At 54.9% G+C, this 16,141-nt stretch overlaps 2 protein-coding genes across 6 annotated transcripts in view; both read right to left on the reverse strand.

Moving 5' to 3' along the window:
- Positions 1–1,813: 1,813 nt before the first annotated feature.
- Positions 1,814–3,397, reverse strand: SELPLG (selectin P ligand). The gene has a single exon (XM_067307347.1). The coding sequence runs from the start codon at positions 3,395–3,397 to the stop codon at positions 2,120–2,122; it is 1,278 nt and encodes a 425-aa protein (XP_067163448.1). The 3' UTR covers positions 1,814–2,119.
- A 2,006-nt stretch (positions 3,398–5,403) lies between these two features.
- CORO1C (coronin 1C) overlaps positions 5,404–16,141 on the reverse strand; it is a 62,312-nt gene continuing 51,574 nt past the window's right edge. For 4 of the 5 annotated variants that reach the window (XM_067307166.1, XM_067307169.1, XM_013946294.2 and 1 more), the window contains exons 5-11: positions 14,295–14,476; positions 13,638–13,757; positions 12,869–12,973; positions 10,925–11,070; positions 9,584–9,641; positions 9,246–9,491; positions 5,404–8,345 (exon numbers count right to left, since the gene is read on the reverse strand). In XM_067307166.1, the coding sequence (XP_067163267.1) occupies positions 8,226–8,345; positions 9,246–9,491; positions 9,584–9,641; positions 10,925–11,070; positions 12,869–12,973; positions 13,638–13,757; positions 14,295–14,476 (977 nt within the window). In that variant the 3' untranslated portion in view covers positions 5,404–8,225. Of the gene's footprint in view, positions 8,346–9,245; positions 9,492–9,583; positions 9,642–9,836; positions 9,939–10,924; positions 11,071–12,868; positions 12,974–13,637; positions 13,758–14,294; positions 14,477–16,141 lie in introns of those variants that run through there. The other variant, XM_067307167.1, reaches the window with a different exon arrangement.

Genomic DNA, 16,141 nt, shown 5'->3' on the forward strand with positions numbered 1-16,141 from the left:
GGTGAGGGGCTGCGGGCAGCCGCGGCGCTGCCGGCAGGGCATCCACGGCAGCCCCTGCCCTGCCCAAACGCCGAGGCCGTCGTGGCCGCCCCGCTCCCTCGGCGGGCTGGGAGCTCACAGGGGAGCCCGGTCCGTGCCGAAATCAAAGCGATTCCCGCCCCGGCAGGGACGATCCCGGCCCGCGGCCGTGCAGCTCCGCGGTGCCAGCGCAGGAACCCGGGGTGCTCAGCTCGGCTCGGTGCCCGCTGGAAACCCTTCATGCATGGGGAAAAAAGCTCCCGTTGGTGCTGCCGAACCCCACGGCGGTGCAGGGGGCCGCGGTGGGGTCCCGCGGGCCCAGGGCAGCCGCCGGCTCTGCAGGGAGCATCAGCCGGAGCAATGCTTCACCGGGGCGCGGACGGGCTCCGCGATGCTCGGGTTTCCACTGGGTCCCTTTTCTTCACCGGCTGCCCGCTGCCTCCATGAAAAGCCGGCACTGTTCGGCAGCCGGAAAGCTGCCTGTGTGGGCAGCCAGTACCAGCTCTCCCCGCACGAGCCCCGAGGGCTTTGGTCCCATGGGAGCAGTTCCTTGGGCAGAGCTGGTGCCCGCCGCTCCAGAAGCACGGCTCCGCTAAACCAAAGGCTGGGCAGGAGTTTGCCGGGCCGGCCGGCAGCATCCAGGGCTCTGGCAGTGGGGATGCAGGGATGGGGATGATGAGCCTGGCTTTGGGCAGGGACGGGGATGGGGACGCCGAGCCTGGCTCGGGCAGGGACAGGGACATGGAGCCGGCTTGGACGGGGACACGCTGTGCTATTCCTGCGCTCCCTCTGGTGGCTTCTGCCGCAGGCCGGGGAGCTGGCGGAGCAGCCGAGTCCCAGCAGCAGGGAACTGGGAGCCTGGGAAGAGGCTGTGGTGGTGGATGGAGGGAGCCCAGCGGAGCCACATGGACGAGGCGGCCCAGGGGGAGCCTGGAAGCAGACCTGCGTGTCCTGGGAGCAATCCTGCAATTCCCTGGAGCAAACCCACATCCCCAGGAGCAATCCTGCAATTCCCTGGAGCAAACCCACGTCCCCGGGAACCTGCTTCACCTTTTTGGGGACACACGGGAGCAGGGGGACCCTCGGCAGCTGCTCATGGCCAGCTCCCCTCCAGCTGCTCCCCAGGCAGTAGACGGACAGGACTGCTCCCCCCGTGCCCGGCCACGCTCCGGCTGGGAACAGCCTTGGATAAAGCCGTGCCCACAAGGTTGAGAGCCTGCGACCACCCTTCCTGCCCCGGGGGGACGGGACGAGCCCCAGGGCTCGGGGCCTCGCAGCACCCAGTGGCGTTTGGGGACGCGGCAGCGGCGCTCGGCACCGCCCCGAGGGAGGCGACGGGCCCCGCTGGCACCTCCTCACCTCGCTGCGGTCGACCGCGGCACAGGAACACGTTATGCCCGGAGCAGCTCCAGCGTTTCCGCTGCAGCACAGCCGCCCTTTCCGGCCCCCGAGCACGGGCTGCCAGCCCCGACGCGGTGTGCAGGGGGATGCACAAGCACCTGCCGCCTCCCCTCACCCCGGCACCACCAGCGCTTGCATGGCTGCCGGCTGAGCAGGGCAGTTGCAGTTGGGTCCCCCTTCCTCTCTGCCGGCTGCTGCCGGAGGGGGACGAAGCACGGAAATTTCCATGGGGGGGATGTGGGCAGGTGCCTGCCACCAGCGCTGCAAGGGCCATGATGCTGCAGGGGATGCGGCGCTGCACGGGATGCGGCGGTGCAGGGTGGCAGGGCGAGAGCTGCCATCCCTGCGCCCGTCGCGGAGAGACCACCACACACGGAAAACACGGGTGCTTTAATGGGTCTCGGTCTGGGAAAGGAGCATCGAGCCGGCATCGCTTACATGGAAAGCCGCTTTTCCCGCGCGCGTTAGTATAAGTTAAAACACAAACCCGGTGTGGCGGAGGGCGCCTTCCCGTGCAGTCGGCACCGCTGCTCCGCGGAGGCCGCCAGGGACGGAGCCCAGCAGCGTCCAGCATCGGCGGGTGCCGGCCCCATCGCCATCCCGGGACGCCGCAGCCGGGCACTCCGGGTGCTGCCGGCTCGCTCCCGCAGCCGCCGCAGGCAGCAGGGTGCCGGGGCTGGCGTCGGCGCCCGGCCGCCGCTCAGGAGTGGTCGGGCAGGAAGCTGCTCAGCGTCAGGTCGTCGCCCTCCGCCTCGGAGCCGGTCTCCGGCAGCACCTTCAGCCGCTTGGCGGGGCCGGGCCGGGCGCCGTTGGCGGCGGGCTCGCCGTCGGGCAGCAGCGAGGAGATGCACACCATCTCGGTGCGGCTGAGCCGCCGGCTGCCCGCCCGCCGCCGCCGCCACAGCAGGCTGCCCAGCACCGCCGTGCAGACGATGAAGGTGGCGGCCACCAGCGCCAGGAGGAAGATGGCCAGCAGGCACTTGCCCATGAGGACGGCGGTGGCGCCTTCCCCGGGCGTCTTGCCCGCCGGGGCCGTGTCCCGCTGTCCCGGCTGCATTGGCACGGCAGGAGCCCCAGGCTTCCCAGTGGCCCCGGTCCCCGCTGAGCCTGGTGCGGGGGATGAGCGCTCCCGCTGCCCGCCACCGGACGGGGCCGTTCCCACGGAGGCGGTGGGCGAGCCCAGGCTGCTGCTCACAGCTGCTGCCGGCGGATGCTCGGTGCCATTTCCAGGCATCGCCGAACGGTGCACCGGCGTGCTGGGCACTGCAGAGCTGGGCAGCAAGTCGGGATCGGGGGGATCGGTTTCATCCGGGGGATCCGTTGTGGTCGGGACTGCAAATGCATGTGGGAAGCTGGCGTTGGTGCCGGGCGCCGCGGAGCTGGGCAGCAAGTCGGGATCGGGGAGATCGGTTTCATCCGGGGGATCCGTTGTGGTCGGGACTGCAAATGCACGCGGGAGGCTGGCGTTGGTGCCAAGCGCCGTGGAGTTGGGCAGCAAGTCGGGATCAGGGGGATCAGTTTCATCTGGGAGATCCGTCGTGGTCGGTGCAGTGAATGCCTGCAGGAGGCTGCTGTTGGTGCCGGGTGCTGCGGAGCTGGGCAGCAAGTCGGGGTCAGCGGTATCCGTTTCGTCCAGGGGATCCATCGTGGTCAGGGCTGCAAACGCGTGCTGGAGGCTGCCGTCAGTGCCGGGCGCCAGCGAGCTCAGCAGCCAGGCCGGCTCCGAGGAATTGCGTTTGCCAGCGGCGGGGCTGGGGTACCCGGCCGTGGTGTCGGCAGCGTCGGACGGCCACCCGCCGGCGTCCCTCTTCCTGCGGGAGAGCGGCGGGAGCTCGTCGCCGTCCTCCTCCTCCGGGGCCGTCGCCCACAGCCAGCGCGGGCCGGCTCGCTCCCCGCGGCCCGGCGGCGGCGCGGCCCCGTGCGCCCGCAGCGCGCCCAGCAGCAGCAGCAGCAGCAGCACAGCCCCGCGTGGAGCCATTGGTCCTGCAGGAGACAGCACCGGCGCCGGGTGAAACGCGGGGACCGGCCACCCCGCGGGCACCCGCCGCCTCCCCGCCGAGCGCGGCTGGCGCGAGCGCTGCCCCTGACCGCTCTGCTTTTGAAAGAAAAACCAGAGGAAGCTCAGTGTCTGGAAATGGGAAACGAGCCGTGATAGAGGCACGGCCGGGCCGGGCCGGGCGGTTGCAGGATGACTCCGCTTGCAGAAATGAAATCGCAGGGGTGTTGCGCACACTTCGGATCGAAACAGCCTCCTCCCACTGGCCCCAGGGTGCCTTCATCCTCCTCTCCCTCCTCCCTCGGGCAGGAGCGGCACCGTCCTGGCCGGAGTGGGCCCCCAGCCGCCGCGACCCCACCGCCGCGGGGTGCCCAAAACACCTGTGTATCTGCACAGGCGGACAAGAAAATCCACCCGGAGTTTCCCATCCCTTGTGCCTGGCCAGCACCAAATTCCCCGGTGGACGGTCCCAATGGTTAAAGGCCAGCGAGGTCTTTGCATTCCCGCATCCACCCTCCAGCCACGTCCCAGCGCCAGCAAACGCCCCCAGCCCCGGTTCCCGCAGCCCCCGGAGGCCCCGGTGCCTGCGCAGCGCCCGCCCGCGTTGCCAACGCCCCGGGTTTTTGGTGCCGCGGGGACCCGCGCGCAGCCCTGCGGTGCTCACCTCCGCCGGAGGGCGAGCGGCCGGCGGACGTCACTGCCGAGGGTCCGGCGGCGCCGGCATGGGGACTCGACGCCCGGCGCTGCCCCGGCCCTGGAGACGGAGGTGCCGTCGCCGTCGCGAGCCTCCCCCCGCCTGGCCTCGCTCCCCGGGCCGGGCAGGAAGCCGGCGGGCGGAAGAGCCGCTGCGGTCGCGGCAAGGCCCCACCGTGCCGGGGGGCTCGGGGGGCAGACGGCGAGGCCGGGAGCCGCGTGCCGCCCTCGGCGGGTCCGGGATGCAGCGGCCGCTCCGGCCGGGAAGGCGGCAGAGCTCCGGGCTCCCCCGCGGAGCAGCTTTTGGGGAGCCGCGGGGCCGGGTGCAGCGGGGAGCGTCACGTCGCGGCAGCTCGGAAATCACCCGCCCCGACCGCAAGTGCAGGGCAAACAGCCGGCGGGGAGCGGGGCCCCGGGGCGGGTGCTCCGAGAGCACATCCTCCGTGGGCGCCGGCGCTGTAAACAACCCCCGGGCCCGGGACCCGCCGCCTTTGCCCAAAACCGCCCCAGCACCCAGCGAAGAGGCTTTGCTTCCCCGAAAGCTGCTCCGCGGGGCGGCGCGGCCCGGCTGGACGGCAGCGCCCGGCCGTGCCGCTTTCGACGCCGGGGCCGGGCAGGGCGTCAGCGCCTGCAAGGAAGCGGCCGAGGCCGGTTGTGAAACGCGCCGAAGCGCAGCGCAGCCCGCAGCAAAGCCCCGGCCCCAGGGCTCGGCGCCACCGCGGGACACACGTGCCCGGGGCAGAGCAGCTCCGCTGTCGGCGTGGCTTCAGGGCGGCATCGCCGGCGCTCGGGGAAGGGGCTCAAAACCGCACGGGGAGTTTTGCAATGCTGTTTCCAGCCTGCTCTTTTTTTTTTGCCCTAGCGAGGTTTCTCAGCTCTTTGCAGTAAACCCAAAGCAGGTTTCGACCGGGGCAAAGGCAGAACGACTCGCCCTCGTCTGAACGCAGACCCCGCGGGCGTCCTGCGGGAATGCGGAAACACAGCCCCGGGGGGCTGCTGGCTTCCGCTTGCCGTTAAGGGGCCCGAGGGCACCGTCGCGACACCTGGAGGGGTCTGGGGGCTGCCGGAGGCACCGTCTGCCCGGCGCAGCCCGCGGGCAGGCAGGCGCCGAGCTGGGCCAGCTGCTGCTTTACGGTGGCACCGGAGGGTCTGTCACCATCGCTGCCAGCAGCGCTGAAAGAGGAACTGAAAAGAGCTCCTGCAAGCCCGCCCGCTCCGCTCCCCGCATTTGCCTTCCCGCTCACCGGGAAGCGGCCCGTGCAGAACGCGGAGTCAAAGAAAAAACAAAACCAGAGGAGGTTTGTAATCAATGACTTTTATCTCTTGAAAATGGAAGCAAATATTTGGACAGATACTATGGCCGCTCTATAAGAGCGCATCTCTCAGGACTTCGCTGGTTCTCTTCTGGGATATCACGGCTACAAAAAGCTTCAGGCACTGACTCTGTTTGAGCCCGGCTAGGCATCATCAGTTCATTTAAATAAAATACAAGCTATAAACTAAAAATCACGGCGGACTTTCCTCCACCCTCCTCAGACCATCTACCACACACCAGCCTTGTCTGGGCATTTCCATCCAGCACTTCAGAAACGGATTTCCCTCCGATTAGAACAAACAAGAGGTCCCCAAGCACACAGCCCTGAAGTCACACATACAAATCAACACAGAGATCACCATTTTGGGGAGCATTATGTTTGGTTTTGTTTAAAAAAAAAAATACACATCATCTCAGCCATTTACTGCAATACAAAAACATCACCAAACATTCAAATAACCCCGAGTGTCTGGACTGTAAATTCAACATCAGTGGTAATTTCCAGCACCCCCCGCCCCCCACCTGCGCACACAGCAAGGAACGTTTCTCCCTTCTGTCGTGCTCACCACTTAAAACAAAGAAAAACCACTTTTATGAATCTTCCATGCTACGAAATTATAACACATTCTCTGTCTTTTCACATCCTGTTCTTGTGCCTCTCCAGCTACAACTTAACTGTCCCAATGGTATGAGTTCACATCCCATCACAAACACAGACATCCTTCCGGAACAGAGAATCCTTAATCCGTAAATTTTGAACATGCAAACACTAGAAAAATGGAGGATTTGAGGATTGGTAGCTAACCTAATGGAAAAAGATCACTTGAGCCCGGCTGAGGGGCCGCCCGCTGCCCGCGCTCGAAGGCAGCCTGCCGCCGGGCGGGGGGACGGTGCTCCAGTGCTCCGGCGCTCCGGCTCCCGAGCACGCGGACGCGCACGCACAGCGACGGGGCAGTGAGCCGATTGGGGCGCCGAACCCCAGCCGCCGGGGAAGGTGCGCAGGCTCATGAGCTGATGGTCTAACGGGCTTCACCTCGACACCCTGATCGTCTTTGCCCACGCTCGGATCGGGCAAGGGTAGTGGACTTTTCCCAGCCAGCGCTCGGATATGAGCAGCACCAACACGGCAAAGAGGCACAACCCAAGGCCCGGCGCAGCTCGCCTGGCGCGGCTCCCGCTCCCACCGCCGGCACGGCCGGGATCCACCTGGGAAGCTCCGCGTGCCCCGCTCCCGCCACAGGCACCCCCTTCACAACAGACCCCAGTGAGCAGAGGTTCGCAGAGCTGAGGCGTAGAAGAAACTTCAAGAGGAGCTTTCGAGCGCTGCGTGCTCACGGGGTCTTTCACCTGAGGATCTCGAGGGACAGCGTGAGAAACCAGTTCTCCAAACTGGGACCAAAAAACAACCACCCTCCCCTAGCCCTTCCGCTCCGAGGGGCTGGGATTGCATTGGGCCTGGGATGAAGGTCACTTATCTGATCCAGGAACAAAATATTTTCTGCAGAGTTTTACGGTAGGGGTGGGGTAACGAGGCAGGAATGATGGAGGGAGGGAGGAAAAAAAAGAAAAAAAAAAGGAGGAATTTCGTTTCTGGAGACCTGTCACTATAAAATCACCTAGCTACTTCTAATGCTGCTTTGGAAGCAAAGTCAGGGCAGAAATTTCTAACAGCACTAAAGTTGGGGGCCAAAGAACTGCAAGCGCACAAATTTTAAAAGCTTCTTAAACTAAATGAGCCAAAGAGCCTGGTGTTGCAGCTCCAGTGCAGAAACAAGTATTTACAGCGATGCACACAGCTGAAATGGACACAAGGGAGACCGTGGTTACATGCGAATGTCCCACTGCTTGCAAATTGGCATTCATCTTTCATTGCACACCCTAAACTTTATAGTCCATGGATAAATGTAAAAACATCTTCTGCATTAAGGTAACTTTTGCCTTAAAATAAAAAATAAAAAAATAAAAAAAACAAACCCAGAAACTAAAACATGCCCATTTGGACACGGCTAGAATAATCCAAAACATCCTATTATTTTAAAAGGGCAACATGATGCTAGTTTAAAATTTCTGTAGGGTGTAAAAGGGCAAAAGGCATTTTGTGGCATGAATCACCTCATTCGGAACCGTGTTTTCTAACTAACAGGAAACAGTGACCAGAATGCAAGGCAGGAGAGTTGACTTGCATGGATTTGTATGAGGGGTCTCAGCAGCACCCTTGGCCACACTGCAAACGAAACTGATCTGATTGTTCGAAATTGAGGATTTATACAAAATAGCTTCAGTTTTGTTCTCTAAACAGTATAAACATCCACCACACACACATGCGCACACGCACACACACACACACACACAGTGCCGTCCCTTTAAATTTAAAACACAAATACTGCAAAGTGGCAAATAAGAAAAATAAAAAGCAACCTTTTTTTTGTTTGTTTTTGGCAACTTTAAAAAATGGTTAAGAACAATGTGGTATTGGTCCCTAAATCTAGAAAAAGATATTTGGGCACAACATTGAAAAGTCAGAATGGGTTTGTTTTCAAGAATTCAGAACATCTGGAAAAAAGACTGTAAAAGTAGCACTTATTCTTTTTGTTTGACACAGTCACATAATTCATTAAAACATCAGGAAAAAAAATCTTTTCACTAAAAAGCTTGGCTTTTAATCATCGGCTTTCGTTGACGTTAATTTAGGAGAACAGGAAAGCTCGTATTGGAATGCTGCACGCTGCTGCTTGCCGAACTTGGGAACTGGAATGTGTTCTGGGCTGGCAGCGTGTGCCAGCCGCCGCGCTCGCCCTCCGCTCAGTCTGCAATCTTCGCCATCTGCTGTTCTAGCTTGGAAATGCGCTCGTCTTGATTGGTGATTGTGTCTTTTATAGATTTCAGCTCTTTCAAAATCTCATCCAATTTGGCTTCGTTTTGCTGGAACAAAAGACAAAACATATATTTGTTAAGAGAGCTGGTAAGATCACTTCTGCAGGCTGAAGTTTTCAAAGCAAGGGACTTCTCCGAACGGGATTCTCGCAAATCATAAGTGTGCCAGGGTACGCGCGCAAACGGGGATGAGCTGGCTGAAAGAACGTCCGGCACAGGCGCCAGGTTAACAGGGGAGCTCATGGCATAGAGCAGCATTTCCAGAAGCATCAGTGCAAACTTCAAGACAGACATACCGGGCCAACATCTGCTCTTTAACAGCATTTAAAGACCCACTTGACTGACAGCTGTCACTTCAACATCTCCACATATTGTTATACACTTTGCTAGATCACCTGTTAGCTACAGCCCCCCAGATTATGGACTTTTCTACAGCTTTTTTCTGGACCTGCACAGTCCGAGGTTAATTTGTCCCACTGTTTGTGCTGGGTTTTAGGCAAAATATAGGTGCACAGCTCAAGATCTCGTGTTCCTCTAACTCCCTATAAAACATGACATCCGTCACCTGTAGGGATGAGCAATGAGCTGGATGTTTATACAAGCTGCTTGAGTACAAATGACTCAATGTTAAGCAACCCTTCTCCGTAGGCAGACCCAGGCTGAACGAACACAAGTTCTCTCAAGCAGGTGTCTGGCCAGAATGACAAGCCAAGTTTTCCTTTACGTCAAAACTCACTGCAATCTTCAACAGCTACAAGAAACCTCATGTGTACCACTTGTCTGGAACGCCACAATTCATGTATCACCCTGGCTCCAAGTTACCCACCTGCACCCAGTTCCAGGATACTTAAGATACACCCTTTTGAGCTTTGTTAAAACTGTTTCTGAAGATAGAGCCTGTAATCAGTCTCAGGCAGCCATTCCCAAAAGCTCGTGAATTTTACTCACAATGTTTGAGGCATCAGCCGCTTTCTTTGGAGCATTTATGAGATCACTTTTCTTGTTTGCTGCGGGCTTGTTGTCCAGTATATTCTTCTTGACCACTTTGAGATCCCTATTCTTGCCTGGAATGTACCCGTGTTTCAAGGAAATGAGAAGGGGATCAGCATTCTTCCCCTCAAACCACTCTTCTGCTTCCAGAGCTGCTTCAGGGCCAGCTGTATCAGGGTACAGGTCATCCTGGAAAAGGTCCGACTACAAGCCAGAAGAAACGAATTGGTCAAGTGCTTTGGAGCTGGAAGCTGTAAAGCTGGTTTCAAACCACACAAACAGCAGGTAGCGCTCACCTTTCGAGGGACCGTCATGATGATGGGCTCACATTTCCTCTCGTGAAGCTTGAAGAACCTTTCAAAGAAAAGAAGAGCGACTTAGAAGAGAGGACAGCCAATGCGCCAGGCAAAGGAGGCCTCGGTTCTGCTGCTCATGCACAGCAGCGTACTGAGAGACAGAGGCAACAGGCGAAAAACGAGCAATCCTAAGGAGTCACAGCTAGGCTGCGCTAGGACTTGCAGGGCCCTCGTAGGGGCTGGAGAAAACTACCTGTGAGTGTGCAGAGCTCCCCTCTTAGGTACGGGGTGACTTCAGAGAGAGTCGCACTTTGGCCAGAAGGGGCTGTCAGTGAGGCACAGCCCGCTGCTCGGACTGTGGAGACAAGCACCACAGAAGTAATTGACAGGTAACACACGAGCCAGCGTCCTGCTCACTACACCCAGGGTGTCTCCACACTCCGGTCACCCCCTTGCAGTCTTTCTTTGAACCAGTGCCACAAACTCCAAAGCCCCCACACTTTGGCCACCAGGCAGCGCTGCTGAAAAATTCATGTGCTTCAGGCAAGCGCAGGCTCTGCTCCCTCTCAGTGGCTCCCGCTTTCATTAATAATGAAAGGAGCATCGAAAGGCTTCATGGACAACGTCCAGCGTGTTCCCTACCAACGGTGGGTCATGAGCCGTGGCAGTAACACAAGCCTGCTTTCTCGAGGTGCCTTCTTATTTTGCCCTGTTTTCAGTGGCAATTCTAAATTGTATCTGCATGCTGGTCACTGCACTGCTTCCATAATTATTCTCTAAATTCCTGAAAGTTTCCAATCTCCTTGCTACATACAAGCTGGAGATTTGTATCAGACTTAGGCACAAGTTTACTACCGATTATGTTGATAACTTTGGCTGTAACTGACCTGATGCTAAGTTTTCAGCAGGCAGCTTGCTCTGCTAGATATCACTCATTTGTTACGGACTCAGCCTAAATCCCAGGAGATCTTCAGGTTTTATCATGTTATGCCTAGCAGCAGCATCACTTCGTGTCACAGGGCCCAACAAACACTACAGAAGCAATGGTGTGGCACAGAAGTTTTTCCAACAGCAGGATCTCTAAACTCAACCGCACTTGCTTTACCAGCAGGGAGCACGCACGTCGGTTTTAGAGGGCTCCCAGCCTCCTTGCCTTGGGCCTCACGCCTCACCGCCCCGCAGAAAGCTGGCTGGTGGTGTGCTCTGTGAACTTGGCTTGCACTGTCTAGGTGCAGTGGTGGAAGCAGGACTTTCAATTTCTGAACGGCTGAGCTTGTGACTGCCTGGGTGGCTAAGGTGGCACCAACCACCCACCTGGCCATTTAGAGCCTCTCTCCTTACCTGGCAATCTCACACTTGTTCACATCCAGGCCCCTCTTTGGCATGAACCCCATGCCCCTCTGCGGCTCTTTGCTGCTGAAGGTGTTGAGGTAGTGAACATAGGGAGATTCATCCGTGATCTCAAAGTAGCGAATGCTGCTGTCACCCTGCAAGAAACAAAAGAAGGACCATTCCAGAGGCTGCCAGGGCCGGCACTCCTGGTGCAGGCACATCTGCTCCCTGCTAGGCTAGGCAGCACCAGTCTCTCCTGATGCCCTTTCCTTCAAGGACCACCACCAGAGAAGAGGCAGGCTGAAGCTTACTGCTGATCCTCCTTCCTCGGGAGCTGAGGCGCACCATGCCAACGCACACGCAGGCCCTAGTCGCCCTGGGGCTGTAGAGAGAGCCACAATGCACAGTTCTGCATGATGCTGCCCAAGGTGTCAGGAGGACGAAGCCAAGACAACCGAGGCAGTGCTGGAAATGGACTGTCCCGCAGTGCCTGGTGCACGACGCAGGGCTGCAGCAGTTAATGCAGGGACATGAGGAGCCGCCATTTCAAGGGAAGCAAGGGAAGTAATATTAGCAGTACAGCACAGCCTCCCAAAAGCACCAAACCCAATATTTTTATGAGTAATGCACAATTTATAGTTATTTTTTCAAGCTAAAACTTCCATTGTTTACCAGCCTAATATGTTTCATCTCAATCTGCTCACAAGAGTCACTGTCATACAATGTACTGCTCTGTTCTCAAATATCCATAAGGCATCAGCAGAACTACCATAAAGCAACTCTCCAGTGTAATCCAAGTGCATTATCTGAACAGTCTCTCAGTGGTAAGTGCTACTCTTCATAGTACTGTGGTACAGTGATCCGAGCACATGCTTCAAGATCAGGGATGTCCACTTCCACATTTTTTCTTGTGGAAAAGTTACACTCACTGCCTCAGTTTTCCCAAAGTACAGAGAAGATTCCTGCTTTCCAGCAAAGTGACAGAGTGCTTATTTATCAACACAATGCTTTGAAAAGAAAAAATAAATCTATATCAGTACTGTAATTTAACTGCCTGACAGGGACTCTGCTTGCAAAGAAAATGATTTAATTTAAAAGAAGTGTGCACAAGCAGGAGATTTTTAACACAACATTGACAAGGACAAAAAAGTATCTGCCCAACCTGACCCTGGTTAGAGCTAAAGGGTCGGGCAGAAAGACTATAAAACAGTTACTCTTTTTGATTCCCGACAATGCTACCACACTAGCATCTCTGAAACATGAGAAGAGGTAGCAGAGATATAAAATAAGTTTCTCATTAGCAGTTTAAAAGACAGGATTCTTGAATGTACTTGTATGGATCCTCCTTTGTAATTAATTGTTCACCTCGTCTGTCCTTGGTTCCTGTTTGTAGGAAGTCCAAAACTTGGCATTCAGAAGTGGGTACTTTAGAGCACTTAATGCCCACAGCAAATTGCTTTTAGAAAGGAGCGTACACGATTCCAGTTTTCTGTTATTTAACCTCACAAAATTAGAGTTGGCTTTGTTTCATGCCCCATCATCTTCAAGTGCAAGGAGGATAACATCTAATACATACCTTCCTCCCACCCTAATGCACAGTCATTCAGGACAACACCAATACAAGATGCTTTAATGAAGGTATCTGACTTGATGCATTAAGAGCAGCTTTACCTAAGTAAATCCATCTGAAAGTAACATCCAATTACACCTCAGACCTTCACAGTGCAGACTTCATGGGCTCGCTGCATAGTCCTGCAGAGTGAGGGTCAAACTGATTTCAGTGCAGTCTGATTTTCTCATAAACGTGTCTACAGCTCTGACCATCACTGCAGTACTAAACTTATGGTTCTGTCTTTCTCAGTTGAGACACCTGAGGGGCATTTCACAGGCATCATTCATTCAACAGTAGTCCATCTCTGCACAAGCTCAGTCATTCCAAAAGCTTCTCTTTACCTTGCCACACAAGTAAATAATGTTGGTATCCGGATCATAGAACGGCAGCAGGACCCCATTGCTGGTGTCCATCTCATGAAGGGCTATTGGCTCCTCCATGTTTTTCTGAAAATAAAAACATCAATTTTGTTAAAGAAGAACTGAAAGGTTCGTGTTAACATACGATCTAAATTATTAACAATTCTTTGTAGTTGGTGGAACATCCAGCAGCGTCTTCATCACCCTGAAGGTTTTGGCATTCTACCTGTTACAACAGCGGTCACTGTAAATGTTTACAAGCTCGTTCATTCCCCAACGACACTTTAAGCACAAAATGCATTAAAACAGCACCCAAGATAATTCACAGAGTTAAGGGGAAGACTTGACAGAGTCATGTTAACAAGTGTCTTATCCCAGTGTGGTGAGATTGCTGCTGTCCTGCTCTGCACATGAAACATTTCGAATGGAAGTGACCTTCACAAAGCTGCTCTGCTGTGCTGCGTACATCTCCTCATACACTTCAAAGGTGCAGCTGCCACTGTTTCACTGCTGCTTGTGGTAAGGTAGGGATTGATAGAAATCATATCCTTTACTGAGTGAATGTCAAGCGTAAATAACATGTCAATACTTTCTGGCACAGGAAGTCTGAGTAGAATAAGGCAATAGATGGAAAAGGGAATATACTCAAATATGTGAACTATGACTGTGGCAGGAGACTGCAGGTCTGGGCTAGTAAGTCATCCTGACAACAATACTACAACAGCAAAGCAGCAATGGGACAGGAACCTACTGGATTCCAAAGGGCAAGCTGCCGTTCACTCATGCGGCTGAAGCCAGTTGTGAAGATGTTTCCATCAGCGAGGAAAATGGCTCGCATGGGCCGGGCTCCCTCGTGGGTTTTCTCTTTCTCCTGAAATAGATTTACAGATTAATGTTTAGGAAGGAACAGAAAGCCCAGCTGATGATGAGCTCTCCTCTAGCTACACGGAATCCGTGGCAGGAAGCATTGCTCCTCCAAGCAGGATGCCAACTAAACGGAGTAACATCCAACAGTCTTTGCCCAATGCTCCAGGGAAGAAACCAATTACTAAAGCACAAAAGAAGTGGTCACAGCTGGTTCATTTCAGCTTTGCCTGTCAGATTCTTACCAGGTTAAAGGAAGACTACTTTGCAAGCTACAACACACATGCAGGCTGCTAAATCTCCATTTTGCATACACAAGTTTGGAAAGGTAATTATGTAAAAGGATTAGATGTGGAATTATACTTCCGCAGGTTTTAAAACTGAGCCCTAAAAATCACAGTTCAAACACTAATTCCAACAAACTCAGACAAATCCTTCAACCAGTGCTATCCTTCCTCCAATTTTTTTTTCTTACTTTGAAAACTGTGACTATGGTAGGCTGTAGTGAAATCCAATTGCATTTATAATTATCACGCAAACTTACAGCAATGATTTCTTGTTTCCTGGGGTCAATAACTCGAACTTTTTTGTCTTTGGAAGATGTACAGATTAGGCTGCCATTGCGATTCCAGCTCACATTGTAAATCACATCCACATGCATGTCATCCAAGTTTATGAGGGCTTCACCTGTTCCCACATTCCAGATGATGATTGCATTATCACAACCTGAAAGAGAAGAGCAGCTAAAAATCACAACGGCAGCGTAAAAAGGAAAAAGTCAGCAGAAGAGAACAAGGAACAAAACCTGCTGCAGCTCCAAGGCCTCGGATGCTGTCTCTTAAACATACTCTGTGCATTGAGAGATACGCAGAGCCCCAGGCAGCACTTTCCCAGTAAAACACAGGCTCAGAGTGGGGATAAAGCAGCCAGAGAAGGCAAGAAATTTTTCCCTGAAAGCACGGCCAGAGACAGCCTGCAAGGAGCAACCCTTTCTCCTGAGAGGCATCCGGGCACAGGGGTCCTCCAGACACCCATACGTGAACACAGCCCATCTCCCAGCATTTGCCTTTATGGGCGCAAAATTACGAGTACAGCAGGAGTCCAACTCAAGATGGAGAGAGGGAGCAAGGGGAGGTAGCAGGGATGGCTGGCCGGAGCTCAGCAGGGCTGGAGCAGGGCCTGCATGGGAGCCACACCGCCTCTTGGCTCGCCACGTGCTCCTGGACCCCGCTCCGTGTGCTGAGACACTGAGAGCAACTCCATGGGCAAAGGGGATAAAAGCAGCTCAGCAGAACTTGCCAGGGAGGACAGGCGGACACAGAGACTACTAAAACCGGACTTCTACACTCCAGAGGTGCTGTGACTCTCCGGAACAAAGACAGAGTACCGTGCACACAGATATCCCAGCCCTGGGGGCCAGAAACAAGCTGCTCAGCCAGGAAGCGATGCCCAGAGAGTACCTCTCGATTCCGACGGAAGGTGCGTGGCTCTGTTCCAAGCAGAGAGTCTGAAGCCCCAAGGCACAGCTCTCAGCTGTGCTATCAATGCTCTGCATACTGCTCAACTAACCCGTGCAACCTAACCTTGCATGCTCCAAGGGCCAGCCAATGCTCAGCAAATGCTGTGCAGGGACAGGAAAGGTCCCTGGCAGAGAGGAAGTTGTAGATAAAAAATAATAATAAAAAAATAAAATAAAAAAAGCAGGAGAGTTACAGATACAACTGAAGGAGGTCTGTGAAAGGGCAGGCCCTGGCCTCTGCTATTGCTTTTGTGCATTCTGCGTAGGAGCTCTTGGGTCTTGGCTCAACTGCAGGACTCAAGAATAAGAAATACCAAGGGCAAAGAGGCAATGTTCTTACACCTCTATAAATGAAAGTACTGGCTGGCAACCAGGCATTGCCTTCTCAGGTTAGAGATTTGCAACAGAGAGAGTAAGAATGGCATGAATGAAAATGTAGGTAAGTGACAGCACTGGCAGAAGAAAAAGCAGAACAAAGCTAAAAAGAACGGCAGGCATCAGTAGCCGAGGTCAGCAGCTCACAAGGACCACAACCATCAGGCAGGCGGTTTTGTTCAAGGACCAAACAGAAAGAAGACACAGAACAAAGCCTAAAATCAGATGACAGCAAGATTAAAAAAAACAAAAACCAAACCAAGCCAACCAAACAAAAAACCCCACAGGACTGGAGCCATAAAATCACCAGGTAAGGAAACGAAAGCACAGTGTGCAACTTGGCAATTTTTCCTAAGACTCAAGAGGGGTAAAACCATACACAGAGGCAAAAGATCACAATCACTGTCAACTCCCAAAGGGTACAAATGACATCCAAAACCAGTTTGTTGTCACCAACCAAAAGGAGCCCAGGTGACAGTGAGGACTTGATAGTCAGT

The sequence above is a fragment of the Apteryx mantelli genome, chromosome 17 (assembly GCF_036417845.1).
Source record: "Apteryx mantelli isolate bAptMan1 chromosome 17, bAptMan1.hap1, whole genome shotgun sequence".
NCBI classification, from domain to species: domain Eukaryota; kingdom Metazoa; phylum Chordata; class Aves; order Apterygiformes; family Apterygidae; genus Apteryx; species Apteryx mantelli.